We start from the raw sequence: 22,299 nt of genomic DNA, 5'->3' as shown, positions 1-22,299 counted from the left end.
TGCATGTTCCATTCCAGGTAGAGTACATTTCAACAGGTCCAGCTTACGGCAGGACAATGGATCCCAGTGGAGATTGAGTAGTTTCCCCTCGCCCAGGGGAACAAATTTACTCACCCATCCTGGTAGGACATGCCATTGCAAATTCCAATACCACCTTTCCCAGGCATGAAGGAGCTTGTTCTCAATAGCATATCACATTGACCCATGGTAAGATTTGGGGCAATGGCTGTCTCCTGTGACTTTCAAGTCTTTACAGTGTTAGGTTTGGTCTGGCAATATGGGGCAACAGGCCTTACTGGATGACCATTCACATGTATTAAAGCTCAGATAGTAATTGAGTCCACTCGTCCAAGGTGGTTTTACCTGTTGGTAATTTAATTTGCTGCTTGTGGGTTATAGAGAAGATGAAACCTCCAATGTCATGCTCTTTTGCTCAGTCTTGTAAATTACAACCTTTAAAATGTGACCCCAATTACTGTCTATTTGACGAGGGTGTCTGTACATGGTACTCAGCTTCTCTAATCCCCTAATTGTGGCAGCCTGGTTGAGTTGGGACAGATGTAGCATCCACACAAACTAAGTCATATTTAGAACCCTCAGATGGAGAGGGTCAATATAATCAATTTGCCAGTCACGCACCAGTTGGGAGCTCAGGTGAATGGCCCGACTTCATTGGCAGTTGCCTTGGATGTTGTTTAGACCACACAGACATGCTGTTACTGAATTAACCGCAAGTCACTATATTTCAATGGCAATCTAGGCACTGATCTGGGTTGTTACAGCTGGGGAAGGGGGTGCTATTGGAATCTAGTGGGTAACGAGGAGGGTGCTGTGAAGCATCCTACAATGTAAAGGACAGCTCCCCTTTCCCCAGTAAATAATTATCCTGTCCCAAATATCTGTAGTACCAAGGTTGAGAAACCCTGACATAGATAAAGAATAGCTGGGTACAAACATATAAATATATGCATTTATATTGTGTTTCTCCACTTAATATAGTTTGTTTATAACATTAAAAAATCAATGTTTAATTACAAATGATTTGTTCTACATGCCAGCAATACAAAGTGTTGCATTAGTACCACCAAAACCAAAGGAATTGGTGAGTCCAATACATCTTTTCTCAGTTTTCCATTCCTGTGCCTTTAGTGGAACATAATTGAGATCAAATTCTGGTTCTGTACAATCCAGGTTTAAAGTAGGTGGTAGTTTTCGATGATAACAAGCCAGAGCGGTAAACGCTGCTTCAACTGCCCCAGCAGCTCCCAGCAGATGTCCTGTGGCTCCCTTAGTTGAGGAAATGGCAAGTGCATATGCATGGTCTTTGAAAAGATATTTGATAGCTTTGTTTTCAGCAGCATCTCCCAATGGTGTGGAAGTAGCATGTGCATTGACATAGGATATCTCTTCCGGCTGTACATTTGCATCCTTTACAGCAGCCGTCATAGATCTAATGAAATAAAAGAAACATATCACAACTAAGTTTAATTTTAAAATAAGATTCATTATTTGTATGGCTCATGTGAAAGAAATATCCAAGTACACTGGATGAAAATAATCCTTTGCTCTAATAACGAAAACCCATCTTGGATTACCATGTGAGCTATTATAGAATGCCATCTGCATGATAATAATGAGTCACTCCCAATACCTTAGACTGATTCATCACCAAGAGATAAACATACAATCCTATGGATTTTATAATTTCTAACAAAATATATTTCTATTTATGTGAAATGACTTCTTCCTTTGGAGGGAAAATAATACATTGATTCAAGCCTAAAATAAATTTTCTCCTAGGAATTTTTTATCTGTGTGCATGTGTTTGTGTGTGTGTATCTGTGTGTGATTTAAAATATGGAGAAAAACTTTATAACTATGTTTTAATTTTTCCTCTCATTTAAATGTAAAAGTTGACATATTTCCCAATAATCTAAAAATGTCTGAACCATTACTTCAATGCTTTAAATAACCTTGTAAAATCCTATTTAGGCTGTAAGAATTCTAATAAATGAAGTACAAAGCTGGCTAAGAAACAAACACATCCAAAAATAAAACATTTTTTCAGAAGAATCTTGGAAAATCTCATGGATGTCAACACCTTTTTTAAGTTCCTGATCTCTGAGTTGCATATATTTCCTTAAGAGGCAGCTCAGAATAGAATTTTGAAATGTGCTGAAAGGTTTCATCTAAACATAACTAGTTCTTCATTTAACTGGCCACTTTACATTTCTAACACTACTAGAAATTTCTGCTTACTAAAACTCAAAAGTATAATTCAGGGCTTAGCAAACTATGGCCCTGGCCAGATGCCTGTTTTTGTAAATAGTTTCACTGAAACATGCCCATTCATTTATGTATTGTCTATGGCTGCTTTCGCACTAGAAGGAAGAGTTGAGTAGTTGTGACAGAGACCCTATAGCACACAAAGCCAAAAATATTTACTATTTGTCCCTTTACAGAAAGGGTTTGCCAACCCCTCACTAATTCAACTGGTTACAACATAATATGACCTAAGCAGGCTAACCTATTAGCTCACACATTGACAGGGCTTTTTTTTTTAAACCGAACTCACCATCTCTTCGACAACAGCACCCGGCTTTTCAAAATGTGGTCCTCAGACCAGCAGCGTTAGCATCACCTGGGAGCATGTCAGAAATGCATACTCTCAAGAACTACCCTAGACCTACAGAGTCAGACTTTGCATTTTAATAAGCTCTCTGGGTGATCATAGGTGGAGAAGTACTGATTTAATAACAGAACGCTGTTGAAATGGAGCAGAGACCAGACACATCTAGAAGAAAGGACTGACTCTACTGTCCAAGGGTGCTGAAGGGTAAAGAGGACGGTGGGAGCAAGCACTCTACAGTCGTTAAGTACAACTGGAGGTATGAAAAGTTAGCAAAGAAACACGTGGCCTTCTTCACAACTTTCTTGGCCTTAACTAAAATCCAATTTTTGCAAGGATGTTCAAATGCTTCCAAATATTTCAAACAGGTTAAAGCAAATAAATCAAAAACACTGTTTAGTCTAAAGTGGAAAACAATAGATACCATACACCATGGCCAGATACTACAATCTATCCTAATTTGAAACTCCAATAAAATATCTTATTTGAAGAAATATTTTGAACGAAACACAGTTTTTACCTTAAGGCACCTTCTCCTTCAGGATCGGGGGCAGTTATGTGACCAGCATCGCCTGAGAGTCCATAGCCCAAAACTTCTGCATAGATCCGGGCCCCTCTTTGAACGGCATGTTTATGTTCTTCCAGCACCAGCACAGCTGCACCTTCTCCCATTACAAAACCATCTCTTTTGGGATGAAATGGTCGACATGCCAACTTAGGATCAGAATTTGTGCTCAGAGCACGGGCTCTGGAAAACCCAGCAAGAGATAAAGGGCTAATGCAAGAATCTGTACCTCCAGCCACCATCACATCAGCATCACCATGGGCTATAAATCTAAAAGAGTCTCCCACAGCATGAGCTCCTGTTGTGCAGGCTGTAGATACTGCATGATTGGGGCCTCTGAGTTTATATCGAATGCTGACCTGGCCTGCTGCCATATTGACTAGAATCTTAGGGACAAAGAAAGGGCTGACTTTATTGTAACCTTTTGTCTGAAACATCAGAGCAGTTTCAGAAACAACTTCAAGAGGAACCATTCCCATGCCAATTGCAACGCCTGTAGCCACTTGATCAGCTTCTGACTGAGGATGCCAGCCAGCATCTTTCATGGCTAACTCTGCAGCCCCAATGGCCATGATGGTAGGAGAAGACATGGACTTGATATCTGATTTGGACACAAAGTTTTGTTCATTGAACTGACCTTCTTCACAACCTCTTGGCACATAAGCAGCAACACTGCAAGGGATACTCTTATACTCGTCACCAACCAGTGAAATGATCCCACTCTCTCCTCGGATCAGACGATCCCATACCAGTTGTGTCCCGACACCAAGAGGGGTCACTAAGCCAATGCCCGTGATGACAACCCGCCTATGTAATCTGGATGTTGGCACAGTTCCAAAACGTCTTTTACTTCTTATTAATCGCTGGCATAATCTTGAATATAGACAAGGGTTTGTGATTTTTAGGATATTTGGCAAGCAGTTTGAAAACATGGTTGAGATTCTGATGATCAGAAACACGCTCCTGTAACAGACCACAACAGGCCCAAGAGATACTCACTGTTGTTTAAATAGCTTAAAGGCCTAAGAAACAATATTCCCGAGGTAGTCTTTCAGGTGCTTCCTGTGAGCTGTTAACGAGCACAGGGAAAATAATGTTACATCATTTTAATTTATACTTATCAGACCACCTGTTTGGGCTTAACTCCCTTTTGTAAATACCCTCGGACATTCCAAGACAAAGAGGTGAAATAACGATTCATTCAATTCACCCCCACACAATTATAAAATGAAAAAAAAAATAAAGGCACTCCGAGCCTTATATGGGCTGCGGGGAGCATCCTTTTTCAGGATTACCAAGGCTTTATTCTAAATAGTATTTCTGGTGGCATTGGCACAAAACACATTTCAGGGCCTATTCTTTGAGGGACTTGATTGATATTCAAAACGTGGAGATAATCTGGGTTTCAGAGATCGCGAAGGTCAGGGGCGGGGAGTAAGGGGTGTGGCCAATCCCCGCACGGCCTCTCAATCACCACCACGCACACCCGGAGAAAGCACGGCGAGAAGAAAAGAAACCAGGCCTTGGTTATCAGACTCTCCTCTCCCTATCTAATCCCGAACCCGAATTGGCGGTGGAGAAGTGGAAGAACAAGAGTACGTAGCAGCCGATACCTTCAACAGGCCTCTAGCCACTCACACAGCGACCGTCTTCGGCGACGACGCTCGCTTGCGCACGCGCACGCGCACGCGCACACGTACACGCACGTCCGTACATGCGCACGCAGATGCACGCGTTACGTCGGAGCCTGCTTCAGCCGGTTGTCTTTCTTTCGCATTACCTTGGCGGGAGGCGGAGGGAATCCGGGGAATTTTTGCAGAATCTCCTCTCGCAACCTCAGTGAGTCTCAGATAACCAGGAATAAATAACGCGATGAGATAGCATTTTTGCCGATCAAAATGGGAATTTTTTTGTAGTGATAATACCCACATTATATCCCTGTTGTGGAGGAAGGAACACCATCATATTCTACTAGAATCCTAGGAAAGAATCAATGAGAGTACTGTAGCCTCAGAGTTTTTACTGTACCTCCCAAAGTTATTTGTAATAGTAAAGTGGAACTCGCCAAAATGCTCCACACCAAGAAATTGGTTGTGTATTTTGTGGGTACTTGTAAATGCTAAGCAACCATTTAAAATATTAATAACTTTATAAATGAGTATTTATTAATGTGGAAAGATGTTGAAACTATTATTTGGCGATACAGGATACAAAAATATCCACTTTTTTAAGAGGTTTTTTTTTTTAAGTCTGCAAGGATGTACAATAATTGTGATGTTACCCCTCCCCCTTATTTTTGCTTAGCTTTATTTACTACTGTATTTTCTACAGTAAATAATGTTGTAATATTTCTAAGTGTCTGAAAATTTCAATTTTATTTGCCCAGAGGTGGCTGTGAATCTACGAAGGAAAATTACAGAATGAAACAATTTTTTTTAAAAAGCAGGAAATCAGCAAGGTGGTATTTAGATGACCATCTATTGCTCACATGCCATCCCAGGTGTGAGCTTTGTATCCTTTTTCCTTCAGATTCTTATATAATATGCATCTGAACCTCCCAGCCATTTTGTTTCTTTCTGGGCAGTGTCCCTTGAAGGGATTGCTTCTAAATAGAGTGCTGTGTGTTCTTTTCCAGCTCTAGAGAAGAATTTGGGCCAAGCTTAGCTTTTCCTGGTTAGTACTGGATTTAAATGAGTTTGTAAATATAATTTGTCTAAAATAGTTCAGTGAAGCCCACTGTGACCTTGAATCCATAGCCTCCTGTTCAGACTTTGAAGGTTTTTAAATTTTTTGTATTTTGATTCCAAACCATCTTTCCAGATATAGCTCCCGTTTTTTATTAAATAGACCCACCCAGCAAAACTGATCTCACTATCCCTGAGTTGACTTAGCTTTTCCTTTTTCATCTCTGTATCTTTGCTTGTGCTTTCTTTTCTTCAACATTTTCCTCCTATTTTGTGCTAGAAGCTGGCATACAAAAATGAATAGGACGTGGTTCTTGCTTTCAAGAAGTTCATAGCCTAATAGAGACAGCCATGGAAACGTGCAAACTACTGAAATAGGTGGTATCATAGAAGAATATAATTATTATAATACAAAGGAAACAAGTAGGTCAGTGCTACCTTCCAAAGTCAGGATAGGCTTCAAAAAAGTGATCCTTGAGCTGCATCTTGAAAATGAGTAAATGTTTGTCTAGTTAATTGGGTGGGAGGGCATCCTGACAGGTGGACTAGGACAAAGAAAGGCCTGGAGACATGGTATCTTCCACAAACTGCTAGTAGTTCAGTATGGCCAGTGTTAAGATTTGAGGTGTAGTGTACAGCTGAAACTAATTCTAAAAATGTATTTCATAATAAAAAATAATTAAAAGAAAAAAAAAAGATTTGAGATGTGGGATGAAGCAACAGTAAAAGCAGGAGAGTAAACAGGGACCAATCACAAAAAGTCTTGGGCGTCATGCCGAAGATTCTGGATTGGATCCTGTAGATCAGAGATGATAGGCTGGCAGTCCTGGTCTAATTTGGATGGCAGCATTCTTCTACTGAATCTAAATTCCTCTGGGAAAGATATGGTAAACTCGTCCCCCTCACCAGAGTCTCTGCTATTCCTTCTGTCAGAAAGAAAGCCACTTCATACACTGAACTTACTTGCTTGGTTCCTAACACCATTTGACTTTAGAGTATGGGTGGCAAAAGGTAGCTGTAGGAAACTTTTTAACCAAAAGAATAACATGACCAGATGTGTGCCTTAAAATATCACTGTTGCAGTAGTGTGCAAGGTGAATTCGAGGGATATGGAAGTAGATATGGGAAGAGAATTAAGGCTGAACAAAAGATGATGAGGCCTTGAACTAAGTTAATGGCAAGGAAGAGAGATGAAGATGAGGAGGCAACATTGCTAGGATGTTGTCCCTGAAGAAAGGTGAGGGGGGGTGGTCTCAATCTAGGAAGTTCTCACTTCTTTAACCTCCAAATTTAAGGATACTATTCAAGTTCTTCCTCTTCCATGAAAGTGCAGCCCACAGTGAAATTTTCCTTCCTCTAAACCAGCTCTCAAACTTGACTGTGCATCAAAACTACCTGAAGGGTTTGCTGCTACATAGATTGCTGGGCCTCACCTTTAAAGATGGGGCTTGAGAATCTGTCTTCCTGACAAGTTTTCTGTTGCTGCTGCTACTGCTGCGGATCTAAACACTGCTGTAAACTCATGACTTCCATGAAGCAGGGCCTGTGCTCAACTCCCTCACTGCCTCATAGTGCCTATACAGTGCTTCGCATTCAGTAGCCACTTCATAAATCCTGGTGAGGCATTTATGTGAATAATTAGGTGAATGAATGAATGATGAAATGAATGAATAAACACATACCCTCACATTCTGTTGTAGACATGCATCACTTGGTGCATTTCTTACTAAATAACTTTTTGTTTCATTAACTACAGGGCTATCTTTAGTTAATGAAACTATATAAGGTATTATCATTAGTTGTATCTTTTCTACTAAATTAAAAGTGATGTCAATTATCTCTGCTTTGCATACAACAGGTGCTCAATAAATAGTTGTCAGTTAATCACCTAATGCAATCACGCTATAATGCATCACCACACCCATTCCTGAAAGGCTTCAACCTCTCTCCTTACTGATGGTCTTTATTGAGGACAGCATTTTCTTTTTTGTGACAAAACTGATCCTGGGGAAATTCTAATGGGTTAATTCTTTTTTCTGCTCTATTTAAGAATAGTGCCATCATGTGTCAATTCTAAAGAAATTGATAAATTCTTTAGAATTTATCAATTGATGTGCTTGATAAAGCTTGAATCCTGAAAAAATCATTTGGAGCAAAAAAATCAAGTAAAAGAATTTAAGTTCAAAGCTGATTTAATACGAGAACATCCTTTAGTTGTTTGAAGCAATGGTGGGTATAAAGAGATTAAGAGTAGCTTAATATTTTTAGTTGTAAAGGAAACTGAAAATCAAAGTATTTTCAACTCGACTTAAGTGGAAGAAGCAGACGGGAAAAAGAATAAGTCAAAATCCCTTATTATAATAAATTCCCTTGATAGCTTTATAAATGGTGGTATCCCAGAGATAGTAGTTACTCAAGAACTGTAACAGAAGTATTGGTAAGCAGTAATTTGGAAGGATTTAAACTCCAGGTAATTTAAAATAGCATACTATATTACCCTTGAAATAATCATTTCTATGATTTTATGGACTGTATGTTATTATCACAGTGGTAACTCTATGGCATTGGTTTTCAGACTGTGGTTACATGTTCCCCATAAAGGTACTGGAAGGCCATTATCTCTGTCAAGTGGAAGGCTGAGCAGATAGCATTCTGTTCCTCTTACACACACACACACACACACACACACACACACACACACACACACACACACACACACACACACACACACACACACACACCCTACTTCACTTCTAGAGCACCACCACTTTGGTGTTTTGTATATACTTAGGTTTCCTCCTAAGATTTTATTTGTAAAAAAAGTGTTCCATTGTTTAAAAAAAAAAACCATAAATACTATATAGCACATAACAACCTTATACAATTATTATAAGGATAAATAAATGTGCTAATGGAAAAAAGAAACTCAAGGGGAATATAATTTGTGATAGAAACAGCTATAACCCCCTTCCATCATTTATAGAGGGGTGGTTGGTGCCTGTCCAGCCAGGGACTACATTTCCCAGCCTCCCTTCCTGTTGCCTAGATGGGGCTTCCTTTTTGCCAATGACATGGTAGAGAAAATGCTTTATGTCATTTCTGGACCCGTGTAGTTATGATTCAGGTATGCCTTCCTTTTCCCCAACCATTAATTGAATTCCAATGTCTCTGAATCTCTCTATGGCAGAAGTTAGTAAACTAAGGGCCAAATCCAGCAGGCTACCTGTTTTTGTAAATAAAGTTTCATTGGAATATGGCCAAGCCCATACATTTTAAAGTAGTGTCTGTGGAACTATATAACTGCAGAAGCGGAGTTAAAAAGTTGAAGCAGAGACCCTCTGGCTTCAAAACCTTAAACACTATCTGGTCTTTTAAAGAAAATGTTTGTTGATCTCTTTTCTATAGGATGGAAGGAGCCTGGGTCCCTGTATCATTACATGGAAGAAAGCTGCCCAATGACTAACAACATCTGCATTATGAAACTGTTATGTGAGCAAGAAAGACATTTCTCTCGTGTTAAATCACTGAAAATTTTTGTTACAGCGTTAGCAACATACCATCGGTTAAACATTATTCTTGGAAGCTGTTTCAAAAACCTACATATTTATTAAAAACTTCAGATGGCAGATGAATGGTAATTGAAGTAGATGGCATAGCTCAGGGTTTTGCTCATAGATACTGGAAGAAAATTGCAAATTTTAAAAACAAACAAAAGATAAAGCATCAAGAACAGTTAAAGAAGTTAGGCAAATATCTTAAAAGCATAAGGTCAAGAAAAATATGTGTTGAGGTTTGGAAAGGAATTCCTGCAAAGAAGGACGCTATTGGTACATTTTCAAGGGCATGGTAAGGACAGGATGGATTATAGAGGTTAGGATTCATCTTCTAAAAGGAATAAAGGACACTGATCACATGATCTACCTGCAAAACAAAGTCACCACATAATATTTATCCTTACTCTATGGGATGTACATTTGTATTGCCTTTCCTCCTCTCCATCCCCCACTCTATTCTATTTTGTCTTTATTGGGCATGTGTTTTATGCTGGTCACCACAAGGTAAATTGAGTCCATAAAACACTTTTTTAGAGAGGCATTACACTATTTGAGCTGGAACTTATGCAAGAGCTTTTCAATCATTAATCTAATTCTGAAAAGAGTCCATATACCAGAAACCCAACAGAGTTTACAACCACGCGGTTTGTTTGTTTTTGGTTTTTTAACGTTTGTTGCTCCTTCCTTCTGGGGCCTTTCATCACATCTATACAGGAAGGCCTGACAATCTTCGAGAAGGAAGCTATAAGACTTTTATTTGGGGGAAAGGGGTGATTGGAGGTATAGGGGTTTTCCCCACCTCCGTGGCTGGATAAGTCGAAATCGGGAGGAATACAGGTTTCCGCGGCCCACAGCCAGCCCAGGACCCCACCGCGAGCCTCGCCCCTCCTGGACGAAGCCCCCAGCCCCTCTCGGCCAGCCCTCCGCCCCACCCCAGCCCTGACTACCAGGTACCCCGCCAGTCCTCCAAGGCCTCCCGGCCCAGACGAGCAAGTAGCCCGCCCCTTGTGGCCGAAGCCCGCGGGCCCTGCCAGCCCGGCTCCTGTCCCGCCAGGTCAAAACCCCTGACCCTCCCCGAACAGGCCCCAGCTGGCCCAGCCAAGGCCCCTGCCCGCCCATTGCCCTCCCCACCTCAAAACCCCCCAGCCTTCCCGACCGAGACCCGCCCCTCCGGGCAGAGGCCCGGGCCCCGCCGGGCCCGCCGCAGAGGCCGCCGCGCGCTGAGGCGCCTGCTCAGTGCGGGACGCGGCGCGCGAGGGGCGGCGACGGGCGCGGGCGCTCAAGCATGGCGGCAGCGGCGCTGGGCAGCCCCGCGGACTCCGCGTCCCCGGCTGTGGCCGAGCTCTGCCAGAACACCCCAGAGACCTTTCTGGAGGCTTCCAAGCTGTTGCTCACTTACGCGGACAACATCCTCAGGTGCGGGGCTGCGCGGTAGTTGGGGGGGGGGTGGGCAGGGCGCGGCCCCTGTTCCGCCCGGGTTTGGGGGTGCCCGGCAGGGCGGCGAGGTCAAGAGGTCTAGGGGCCTGGGCTTGGCTCTCGCTCAGTATCGGGGCCCGCGGGCCAGGGCCCAGAGACACAGTCAGGCCCCACCCTCGCCCGAGAAGAGGAAGTTTTTTTGCACTTGATGTAGGGGTGAACCTGCGGTCCCGGGGGTAGGATAGGGCGAGGGAGGTAGGAAGGCGTGTCCCCAAACACTTGCCTCTCATCCGGTTAACTGTCTGATATGACAGGACATAAATCGTAACTGCCTTTGATTATCGCTGCATGGATTTTGCCTTAAGCTTCCATATGCTTATCAGAAGTGAGTCACTGACAGAATTCCCAACATTTTGTGAATATCCTAATATTAAGAATAATACTGAAGTGGTGGGCTTTTTACCTTTTCTATGGTCTTTTTCTGCCCATTTTGTTGTTTGAAACATGATTAACCGTATTGCTTGAAAAGCTAAAATTTTCATATTATCTGGATTCTACTTTCAAAATGATCATTTAAATAAGGGTTTGTGAAGATAATCACCCTGGATAAGAGTAATGTATTCATTTCGCGCATAAGCACGTTGCTAAATCTCTGAGGGACCGTGCAGATTTGGGGAATTAGGAGTCAAGTGTGATTATTCGTTTTGAATCATTACCACTTCAAGTCTTCGATCAAACGATGCGGTGTCTAAAAGGAGGGAGGTGATGTGGCGGGGAGAGAACTGAGGTTAAAGGCGCTCCAGGTGCCAGGTGCTTTAGTGTGTTACCTCATTTATCAGGTGGCCATGATTATCCGGGTTCTCTGTGCCCCCCTCAGCCCCTGGTGCACTTGCTCTTCCAAGTGGTGAGTACACTGCATAAGTCTAGAAGAAAATTCCTCTCAATTTCAGGTTATAGACTCCACATGACCCCATTTTAGAGACATTAGTTACAAGTGCAGTGTTTTAACTCATGGCATTTATAATAGTGTTCATATAGGTAACATTAATGATTTAAAAGTCAATTGAAAAAAAAGCATAGTGAGCCCTTATGTGTCGGATGTTACATAGGATGCAACATGTGCGGTGTACACAGCTCCCCAATTGTGACTCATGTGGGGACTGCCTTCTTCCTCTGTGACACCACCTCAACTTCACCCTAAGAGGTCTCACAGTTCTTCAGGGAACAAGGGTGCCAGTGGACTCTGCAGGAGTGAATTCATAGGCTGAGCTCTCAAGAGCCCTTCAGCTGGGACCTTTCACCTGGAAATTCATCAAACTTTAAACCCCACTATCAGAAAAGGGAGGTGGCCTTGTAACAAGGATTCACTTCTGCTTTCAATCCCGTGAAACCGAAAATGCTACTAAGATCAAAATGTTTTGAGGAAGGAACTCCTTTGCATGCAAATCATGACTTGGTATCATAATCATCATTATGAATGTGTACCGAACTCATAGAAGAAACTTGGCATGCTGTCAGTTCATGTTACAGTCTTTACCGTGGCTTGTGTTTCTGATCTTTAAAAAGTGTTTATAAGGGTAATTAGCAGTTTGGAACTCATATAATTGGAGATGGTATGAAAAACTACGCTTTTTAGTCTGTCTTAAAGTAATAGCAGTAGTCCGTGCCGTGCCCTCATATTCTTAGAATTTAAACCCCTTCAGGAGTCGGGGGAAAACCACCTTTCCTTCCCCTTCTAAATCCAGTGACTTGCTAATCTCTTAACAGAAAAGCTCCAGATCTCTTATTTATTTCTAGCCACACTGCGTTACAGATCTGCTAATCTAACTTATTCCAGAGTAGAGAACACCAGGTTTTCTGTTCCTTTTGCTGTTTTGGGAAATCTACTAGCATTAGAGATAAGGGACTGTGTAAGGGATGTCTTGATACCCTTGCTCCTACCTCAGGGTCTGATATAGTATTTTATAGAATGAGAGCTGAAATGAGAATTTCATTAGCAATTTTTAAAAGATTTTTGTTAAAATATAGCTAACACACACTATTATAGTAATTTCAGGTGTATACCATAGTTATTCAACTTTTATAGACCTAAAGAAGTGATCACGATAATAAGTCATCACGATAATAAGTCCAGCAACCATCAGACACTGTACCATGCTATCACAATATTATTGATTATACAGAGGAGAATTGGGGAAGGATAGGTGAAAAAGGGGAAGGGATTATTAAGAAGTTCAAATTGGATGTTACAAAGTAGTCTTGGGGATGTAGGCTGTAGCATAAGGAATATCAGTAATATTGTAATAACTGTATGGCGTCAGATGGGTACTAGATTTATTGGGGTGATAAATGGGAGGGGGGTTGTGGTACAGGATGAAAAAGGTGAAAGGATTATGAAGTACAAATTGTTTTTTGTTTTTTGTTTTTTAACAGTGATGCTTGTTACAAGGGAAAATAATACTTTTGGTTTTGTTTTAAATTTCTGCTTTGGGTGATGTTTATCCTATTCCCCAACTAAGAATCATAAAGCTAACGAAATTACAATAAAATATATGCTAATTTACATGCATAATATGCCATGGAGTTGAACCTTTTAACTTTTTTCAGTTCACAGACTTCTAGATAAAGGTGAGCTGTCTTCAATAATACCTACTTTCTCAAAAACCTATAATCGTTTTCACTGGTATTCCACATGAGTTCCTTAAATAATTTGTTCTGTTCACTCTTTTTTAAAAAAATTGATTTTCCACTAATTTCCTTTGCAAACTGCACACAGTTATTGGCTGCAAATGGCACTGGATATGGTTGGGATGGACTAAGAATGGAAAGTGGTTTTTGCCTTCAAAGAAAATAAATATGTTTGGGAGAAAGACACAGATATGGAAAATAGCCACAGTATAAAATCTCTGTAGAACAATTCCAAGACAATGTTCAATCACATGTTTATAGAAGACAGCAGGGGGACCTAATGTGGAACAGTTTTGAGACTAGAGATTTGATAAGATGGGTCTGGTTGATGGAGTAGCAGAGAACTTATATTTGACATGGTAGGCAAGAGAAAGTGAATTTTAGTTTCTAGACTGAAAAAGAAGCATATGAAAGAGCTTCATGTAGAATAATGATGTAAGAAGACTCATGGCATGGATTTCATTTGTGAAGCTATTGCGGTAATCATAAGCATAAATGCGGATAGAATGGAGAGAGAAGTATTATAGGCAGGACTGGACTAGTAATGGGAAGAGACAACCGAAATAACTTTGGATTTTTAATCTAGGTTACTATTGACACCTGGAGAAAATGAGCGAGCATAGTTAACTGAGGATCAGTGAATTTGTTGCGATCTTGTATGGTGGAGAGTATGTAAGCTTTGAAATTAGACCACTGGGTTTAAATCCCACTCAACTATTTCTTAAAAGTGTGATTATAGGCAATTTATGTAAACTCCCTGGGCTTCAGTTTCCTCGTTGTTAAAAGGAAAGAAAAATACCTACATTATAGGATTATTGCAAAAGAGGAATAAATAAAGGATCTGGCACGTATGTTATCTATTGTTGTTATTCATTTTTCATGTTTAAACAAGCTAGATTACATGTACGGTTCCCTTTTTGTCATCGATAGATAATGGTAGAGTTAGATTAGAGCCAGAGTTGGTTCCCAGATGGTTGTAAAGGCAGGCAGATGTTTTTGAAAAATTTACATGTATCTCAGAATAACAGATTTTCAGGAATACAAATAATTTTTTAAATGACCTACAAAGCAACTTTTGTGATTGGTAATAAAATATAAGGATATAGGATATACTCGTGCTAAATTTTCATATATGTGAACCCTTTCTGGGATTATGCATTCTTAAGAGGAAGAGGGCTAGTAAACGATCAGATAACTTTAATTCTCAGTGTTTCTGAAATTCTGAAATAGAAATATTTACAGTTTTTTTCTGAGATGCTATGACCTCGGTGGGAGACCTATTTATTGTTAATATGTCTTAAAATCTTAGAAGTGTAATAATAGATTATGACTTTTAAGGTGAAAGGTATGACTTTTTTCTACCTTTCAATCATAAAGACTAATTTTTCATAAGTTAAACAATTTGGTAGATATTGGGGGTAAGACAACTCGAAAGACACCATAATATGTTCAAAGCAGTGGTTGAGTGAGGAACAGGAGGAAATTTTGCTGCCCTTTCAAGACCTCATCCATTCAACATCACCCAGCAAACAAAAATCTTACATGAAGGTGCAAAATAATTGCTAACAAGCAAGATAAATATTATAAGTTGCAGAAATTATTAATGGTCAACAGAGATAGGGAAAGAAACAACGCAAAGAATTTTACCAAAAAATATCTGAGAAAAGTCTACAGAGAAAATTAAGTTAATGGAAAAAGATCAAGGAAAAATAAAGGTGATTCTTAGGGATCCTTTAGACATTGCGGGATAAGGAGAGTAGTAATGAGCTCGAGTGTAGTGGATACCCTGGGGTGATGCTGGAAAGCTAGAGATTCAAAAATATGACACTTTTCCAAGGGCGAAAATAGGATCTGATGGACCTGAGGTCTGTCTGGTGTCCCTGTAGCCAAGTTCTCCCGCGGTCTCTGAGGACTTCAGGGGTGGACTTTTGGCATCAGCTTATGCTCAAGACCATGGCTGGTCTACTCAGCATATTTACAAAGAGAAAAATAGGATTTGGGTAACCGGACGTTACTGTAATTTTTGTTCATTTGCAATATTCTTTTAGTGAGAAAACAGATAAATGATATGGGAGGTCTATTGATGTAAAACAATAGAAAATTGCTCACTAGAAACTAAAGAGGAAAATCTAAACTATACAGAGCCTATAGCAGAGAGGCTTTATATCAACAGGAACTTTGAAATGTGTATCAATATAATAAGCTACATCAGAACAGTGATGAAAGAGGGAAGAAAAATTAGAAATTTAAGCCCAGTGAAAACCTTTGATCATGTAGAAATCTGGAAGCTGTTGGGGGAAAAAATAGATTAAAATAGCTCAAGCAGTTTTACATCAGTGGGATATTTCATCTTAGTGGTACTGATATGTGTATTACCCTGGAATGTGTTGTATATCATGAAAAGATGCCTCATTTATCTGTAACAAGCTTTGATAAATGTAGGATTATTTTATAATGTTTTGTTTAAGTGGTAAGAAAGCGAGGCACACTTATGATAGATACAGTGTGACATAGAAGCCAGGGATGCTAAACATTTTGCTGTGCTGGAGGCAGCCCCCCCACAATACAGGCCCCAAATGTCAGTAACGCCAAAACTGAGAAACCCTCCTCGAATACACTGAGTAAAAGAGAGAGATGTTTTTCTTTGTGTTTCTCAGCCATCTGTAATTCTCAAATGACCGGTGGTGAATAACTGTATTTTGTTTTTAATTTCCAATCCTTGTGGACCTATAATTTTTGTAAAATATAATGAAAATTTCATGGAAGTATCAAATTGTTATAAGAATTACTGAATGCTCTCAATTTCTTCTCGTGAATGGATCACAAAGAGTTTGTAGATTTGTACCAATCTCTGGACGTTTTGAGTATTTCTGAGTTTTCATCTCTGAATATTCTATAATAAACTTGTATAATTTTTGAAAAAATTAAGAAAAAGAGGTTTTAAAAAGATACATATATAGTTGTTTTGACAATTTGGCAATAGGGAATTGCTTGATGGAAAACAAATGAGAAATATGTTGAAGCTTCCACAATTAAAAATCTTGGGGGTGGGGGGACCGCAGTTGTTTTTAATATCATAATATCTAGAGAGCATATATAGTTAGGACAAAGATGGTTAATCAATTGCTAGCGTTTGTTCCCCCGCCCCCAATTCCATACCCCAGGCAGATGGCCTCAGCACTCCTTCCTATGAACCCCTGACACAGCCTCAGAATCCTTCTTAATATAGTACTGATGAAAGCTACCACCATTTTAAGGAAGTTGGTATCAGATATGAAACCTACTTAAATTATGTTCTGAAGGTCTTTTAAGTATAATACTGTGATTATCTTGACCTTGTATTTTCTGTTGTTTTTCTTTCTTCTTTTTTTTTTTTTTTACACAGCCTTTCTGATTTATCAGGGTTATTAAAAATCTTAAAGCTTTTCATGTGCTTGGTCTCATCCTATGTATACTATTCAAAATCTTAATCATGGTAAAAGAAATTCATGTCTTCATTTTATTTTATTACCATGTTTGTTGTGACAAAAATATATCTTGAGCTAAAGCAGAAGTTACAGTAAATACAATCATTGGTCTAGGGAAGAAAGAAAATCAAGTGACTATAAAGGTATACCTAGGTTCATGGTTGTCAGAAGTAATGTCTTTGAGGAACTGTGACCCATTTTTATATAGCTTTGTAGTTTCTTTTATTCATTCATTTCACAAATATTTATAAGTCACCATCTATGCTCTAGGCAACATCCTTGATCATTCAGATCCATCAGAACAAAACAGGCGAAACTTTCTGCCCCCCTGTCTGGAGTTGACGTGGATTTTTTTCTTAGCATCCTAAAAACTCATAAAGGTTTCTAGCTTTCACAGCACAGAATTAAAATGTCACATGGATTTCCTTATGGCAGCATTAATATTTTCAGCTGTGAAATTTAATAGTGAGGTTGTAGTAAATTTCTACTAGGAAAAAAATCACAAAATCAGGCTACTTTTCCAGACTGTGCTTCCTGTTTTTTTAGAGTTGGGATCTAACCTACCTTGTAGGAATATAGCCAGTATAAAATGTGAAAAGGAATATAAAACCATTGTGAAAAAATATAAGTGGTTATATATAATCCAACTTTTTATTTTTAATCAGAAACCCTAATGATGAAAAATATAGATCTATCCGGATTGGAAACACAGCCTTTTCTACTAGACTCTTGCCTGTCAGAGGAGCTGTTGAATGTTTATTCGAAATGGGCTTTGAAGAGGTAAGTGTTTAAGTGTATCTTCTCTCCAATTCATGTACCAAGCATTTGTTACTGTCTTGATGGGTAATTACCTAAATAAGATCATATTTTTTTATTAATTGATCATTTTGGAAATTTAACTAGTTATTTCTTCACCTATTAGACATTTAAGTAAGCCACAATAAATATACTGTAAAGTCACAGTAAAACATAACAACTCTCCCACAGGGAAAAGTCTTACAAGTCTGTTTTTTAGTACTGGGAGGTCAGACATGCTACCCAAGGACCAAATTCCAGCTCACTTTATACTTTTAGCAAAAGCATGATTTGTGCTCCTGATTTGTAAGCATGCATGGATACTAATAGGGTGCAACCACCTGTTTCCACTATGGAATGAAAAGAGGAAACACAGAAGCTGGGTTTAGTTGCCACACATAAGGGTTTTCTTCTGTGACAGAAAAAAAGAATCTCGGTGTATTTTTTTGTTTTTAGGTCAAAAGAAAAAGACCCATTTTTTGGAATCTTGTGGCATAGCTTAATTTTATGACACAATGAAAGTAGTAAGCAAGATTGTGAATTTTCTTTATGTGTATATGCTTAACCATTTCTAGTTTATGAAATAGTGAAAGAAGTTGAACCAGATCTTAGAGACTCAGTAGTCAGTAGCAATCAGAATTGTTAAAGAGGCTTGCTGAGTTGCTATAGGATACACTTTCCTTCCTGCCTCTCTGCTTCCGGCTCCAGGTTCTGTTTCAGGCCCTGGGGATATAGTAGTGAACCAGGTAGATACAGATCTCATCTCACCTGGAGCTTGCATCCTAGTGGGTTAGACAATAGACACAAAAAGGAAGATGCGTGCAGAGAAGAAAAGAAGACATGATGACAATAAAAAGCAGCTGTAGTGGCGGCAGCTACTAGGATGAGTGGTCAGGGAAGGCCTCTGAGGAGATAATATTTGAGCTGGGACCTGAGTGACAAAAAGTAGTCCAGGTTCCTGAAGCTCTCTGGTAAGAGTATTTCAGGCAGAGGGATTCACATGTGCAGAGGGCTTTCTAGTGGGAGTAGCTTTGGCATAGAAAGTAGCTAGACGGTGGCAGACAGAGGCCAGGCAATGGGGTGTGAGGACTGTGACAAAGAATTGAACTTTATTCTAAGTGAGATGGGAAGCCACTGGAAAGTTTTAAGCAGAGAAAATATTTTTAAAGATTACTCTAGCTGTTGTAAAAAGACTATTCTGGATGTTCTGGGATGGAGACAAGGGAGAAAGCAGGGATAACAGTTAGTAAGCTTATTCTCTTAGTGTAAATGAGAAATGGTAGTGGTTCGTGTAAGTTTCATGAGGGCGGGGTCTTCTGTCTGTTTTGTTTCCTTGTTGCTAGCTCCTGGAGCAGTGCTGGTGCATTTAGGCACTCAGTAAACGTTCGTTGACTGAATGCCTGGTTGCAGTGGAGATGGGGGGAAAGAAGAGGGGTCCAGGATTTCTTTTTGAAGTAGAACCCACAGGACTTGCTGATGCATTGGATGTGGGATATAAGGACAAGGAAGGAATCAGGACGACTTCTGGGTTTTGGCTTGAGCAACTAAGTCGATGGAAGTACCAGTAATTGAGCATGAGAAATCTTGGAGAGTAACAGATGTCAGGGGATAAAGCACTACCTATCTTTTGGGTAATTAATAACTAATATACTATTAAATATCCAAGTAGAGAAGTCAGATAGGCAGTTGGATATATGAGTCTATAACTCAAAAGGAGAGAATAAATTCCTGTGTCATCTGCTTATAGTTACAGTCATCTGAACATAGAGGATATAAAACTATAGAGGGAGAAAATTGAGAACATTGCTGATTTTGTTCAAAGAAATGCAGATTTTTGAGAGTCAAATGACAGGAGAATTGAGTAAATGACAACTGGAGACTGTATTAATTTCTTATTGTTGAAGTGTCACAGATTCAGTGGAATCACATTTGCCTTTCATGCAGCAAATATTTGAGTGCCAGGTGGAGTGACCAACTGTCCCAGTTTGCCTGGGACTGTCCTGGTGTTAGCACTGAAAGTCCCACATCCCAGAAAACCCCTCGGTCTCAGGCAAGAAGGAAGGTTGGTCACACCAATGCCAGGTAACAAGCCAGACTGAAACTTGCAATAGTATTTGATACAAATGGAGTCACTACTTCAGAAAAGATTAACATGGGTAGACTAACTCATACTTAAAGTGTCTGTCTGGCTTTGGACTTAACACCTCAGGACCTGTCTGAAGTAAATGTTTTTATCAGTGTGGCTGAGTTGCAGGAGGAACCAGTGGAACTAAAACTGAACTCTACCACTTAAAAAGAACCTTGGTGGGCTTTGAGATGAAGTAGGACTCTAAGATCTATCCCGAAATTTTCAACTGGATATTAAAATCCTGGGCACTTTGGGGCCCACTCATCTCTGAGGCTGCCTTCTTTTCTATGAAAATTCTGAGAAGGAAGGAGGTTGAGAAAGACTGGGATCCAAATGGATATGTGACCCATCAGGCAACTTAGTGGCGTGGTTCTCACCAGGAGCCGTACCCACCCTCCATCTATGCCCCCGTCCAGGGCATTGGAGGAGGGCAGTTTTGGTCGTCTTGGTGACTGGTGTTTAGTGGTCAGGGGCTTGGTTTGCTTAACCATCCGGCAATGAGAATTGTCTCAGCAAAAATGTATTGAGAAACATAAATTTGTTGAATACTAGAATTCTCAATGCTTTCTTAAAATGTTATTGGATCTAGTGCATTGAACCTGTAATTTTGTTCTTTTATGAAAATATAGTGCTGTTTATTAAATACTTTTGGTACAGACACATTGGCCATAATCATGTTCTTTTAGGACTGGTCCTGAGAAGGTAGAAGGAAAGAGAGCCGAGGCATGAGCAGCATCTCGGTCTTGTCAGGGACCTGTCTGAGGTGTGGGCTGAGACCCAGTCCCAGATACGTGTTATACATCGCCATCCATGGCGTCATGTACCTTTCTCTGTGCTCCTCACTAACAGTATGAGAAGCCTCCGTATTTGGCTTAAAACCAGATATCTGGTTTCTCTTCCCAGGCCTCATCCTAGATGTGTGGTAGTTCCTCCTAATGTTGGAAAAATGGTTGTGTTCTAATTTGTGCTAATCATCATATATGTAATCATAACAACTGTGGAAATATTCTCTCTCTGCTAACCCTTCCAACCGTTTGCACAACCTTGTGATTTTTGGTCTCTGTTCTGTCTAAGATGGAGTCAATGACAGCCTAACAATTAAGATCTTGCAGTTTGAATCCTTGCTCTGACAATTCTGTAGGAGCATCAGGCAGGTTAACTTCTCTGAGCCTTTGTATTTTCATATAAAAAGTAGGATAAACCTAATGCCCACTTTTCAGGGTGGTTGTGAGAATTACTTGAGATAATGTATGTAAACACTTAGACAGTACCTAGAACACACAAACGCAATACATGGTAGTAGTCATTTTCCCAACTGTTATAAGTAATGTATAAAGCTTGCTGGCCTCTTACAGCCTTTCAAAACGGATTCATGTGTAATTGATGTTCATATTATTATTGAGTATGTCTTCAGTTAATTACTGTAGGCCTGCCATCACCAAGAAAATAAGGTCACTCTCAATTGTTGGATTTAATTTAAATGCTTACAATCTACAAATCTGACCACTGCATTTTGTAACAACTGTTTTATCTCATTTGCAGTTGTTGGAATTACTGTTGTAACACTGTTGCTCCTCAGCACCTTGAAACTTGATTGAATATATTTTCATTTCACCTTTTTTCTTGTTTTGTAATTTGCTGACTATTTTACCTTGTGAGCTTTGCTATAATGTTTATTGTATCTCAAAGCACTCTGATTATGTTATGGATATTCATTAAATGAATCACTGGATAAAAAATTAGATTTTTATTGTTTGATATTTTGTTTTGTTTGGACCAAAAACACATACTCTTAGTAATCTAGTAATATCAACTCTTATTTCTCTAGTTCTTGGGATGAAGTATTACTGTTGACAGTCCATAGTTTTGAATTGTCCATCAGGTTGTACTTTTTTTTATCTCGTGGAATTAGTGAAACCTACATAGAGACTTCTAATCATGTAGCTATTCTTTAAAGACGGGTTTAAAAGATTGAAAGGTTGTTATATAACTTCTTGGTGGTTTTATGTGACCATTGATCATTTTGCATGTCTGTATGTCTAGCATCATTATTATTTTATAGAGTGTTTAATAGAGAATTATTATTTTATAGTGTTTCATGGAGAATGGTAGTATCATATACTACTGTAGAGAGGATAGAAGTGCACATATTTGGAACTCTTATGAGGCTTTCTGACTTATTATTCCTAAAAGATAAAATATTTTTCTGAAGGTTCTTTCAACTAATAAAAGAGGCTTAGCATGGTATACAAACAAGAAGACAAATTTTCTTAATTTTCTGGTTTATGTTAGGCATTACCTTTGACCATATATATATTAAAAAGTGTCATATGGTAAGAAAACAGAATGATTGTTAAAATATATTCTACAGTA

General features: G+C 39.5%; 2 protein-coding genes across 2 annotated transcripts in view; one reads left to right on the top strand and one right to left on the bottom strand.

The window, feature by feature from the left end:
* Nucleotides 1–989: 989 nt before the first annotated feature.
* Nucleotides 990–4,887, bottom strand: OXSM (3-oxoacyl-ACP synthase, mitochondrial). Its single transcript, XM_019628680.1, has 3 exons — nt 4,808–4,887; nt 3,150–4,263; nt 990–1,450 (listed from the first exon to the last, which is right to left on the bottom strand). Exons 2-3 carry the CDS (start codon nt 4,124–4,126, stop codon nt 1,048–1,050), a joined length of 1,380 nt encoding a protein of 459 aa, XP_019484225.1. The 5' UTR covers nt 4,127–4,263; nt 4,808–4,887; the 3' UTR covers nt 990–1,047.
* A 5,755-nt stretch (nt 4,888–10,642) lies between these two features.
* Nucleotides 10,643–22,299, top strand: part of NGLY1 (N-glycanase 1) — a 50,708-nt gene continuing 39,051 nt past the window's right edge. The window contains exons 1-2 of the mRNA XM_019628673.1: nt 10,643–10,848; nt 17,669–17,783. Of these exons, the coding sequence (XP_019484218.1) occupies nt 10,718–10,848; nt 17,669–17,783 (246 nt within the window). The 5' untranslated portion in view covers nt 10,643–10,717. The remainder of the gene's footprint in view (nt 10,849–17,668; nt 17,784–22,299) is intronic.

Source organism: Hipposideros armiger, unplaced genomic scaffold (assembly GCF_001890085.2).
Source record: "Hipposideros armiger isolate ML-2016 unplaced genomic scaffold, ASM189008v1 scaffold_804, whole genome shotgun sequence".
Lineage (NCBI taxonomy): Eukaryota > Metazoa > Chordata > Mammalia > Chiroptera > Hipposideridae > Hipposideros > Hipposideros armiger.
Note: the sequence above shows the minus strand (reverse complement) of the source record. Positions and strands in the feature narration are given on the sequence as shown.

Bases quoted from the DNA above. Each gene is read 5' to 3' on its own strand.
- OXSM (XM_019628680.1), bottom strand. From the start codon at position 4,126: ATGTTTTCAAACTGCTTGCCAAATATCCTAAAAATCACAAACCCTTGT. The intron at 1,451-3,149 runs GTAAAAACTGTG...TTATTTCATTAG, and splicing joins GAAGGAGAAGGTGCCTTAAG to ATCTATGACGGCTGCTGTAA.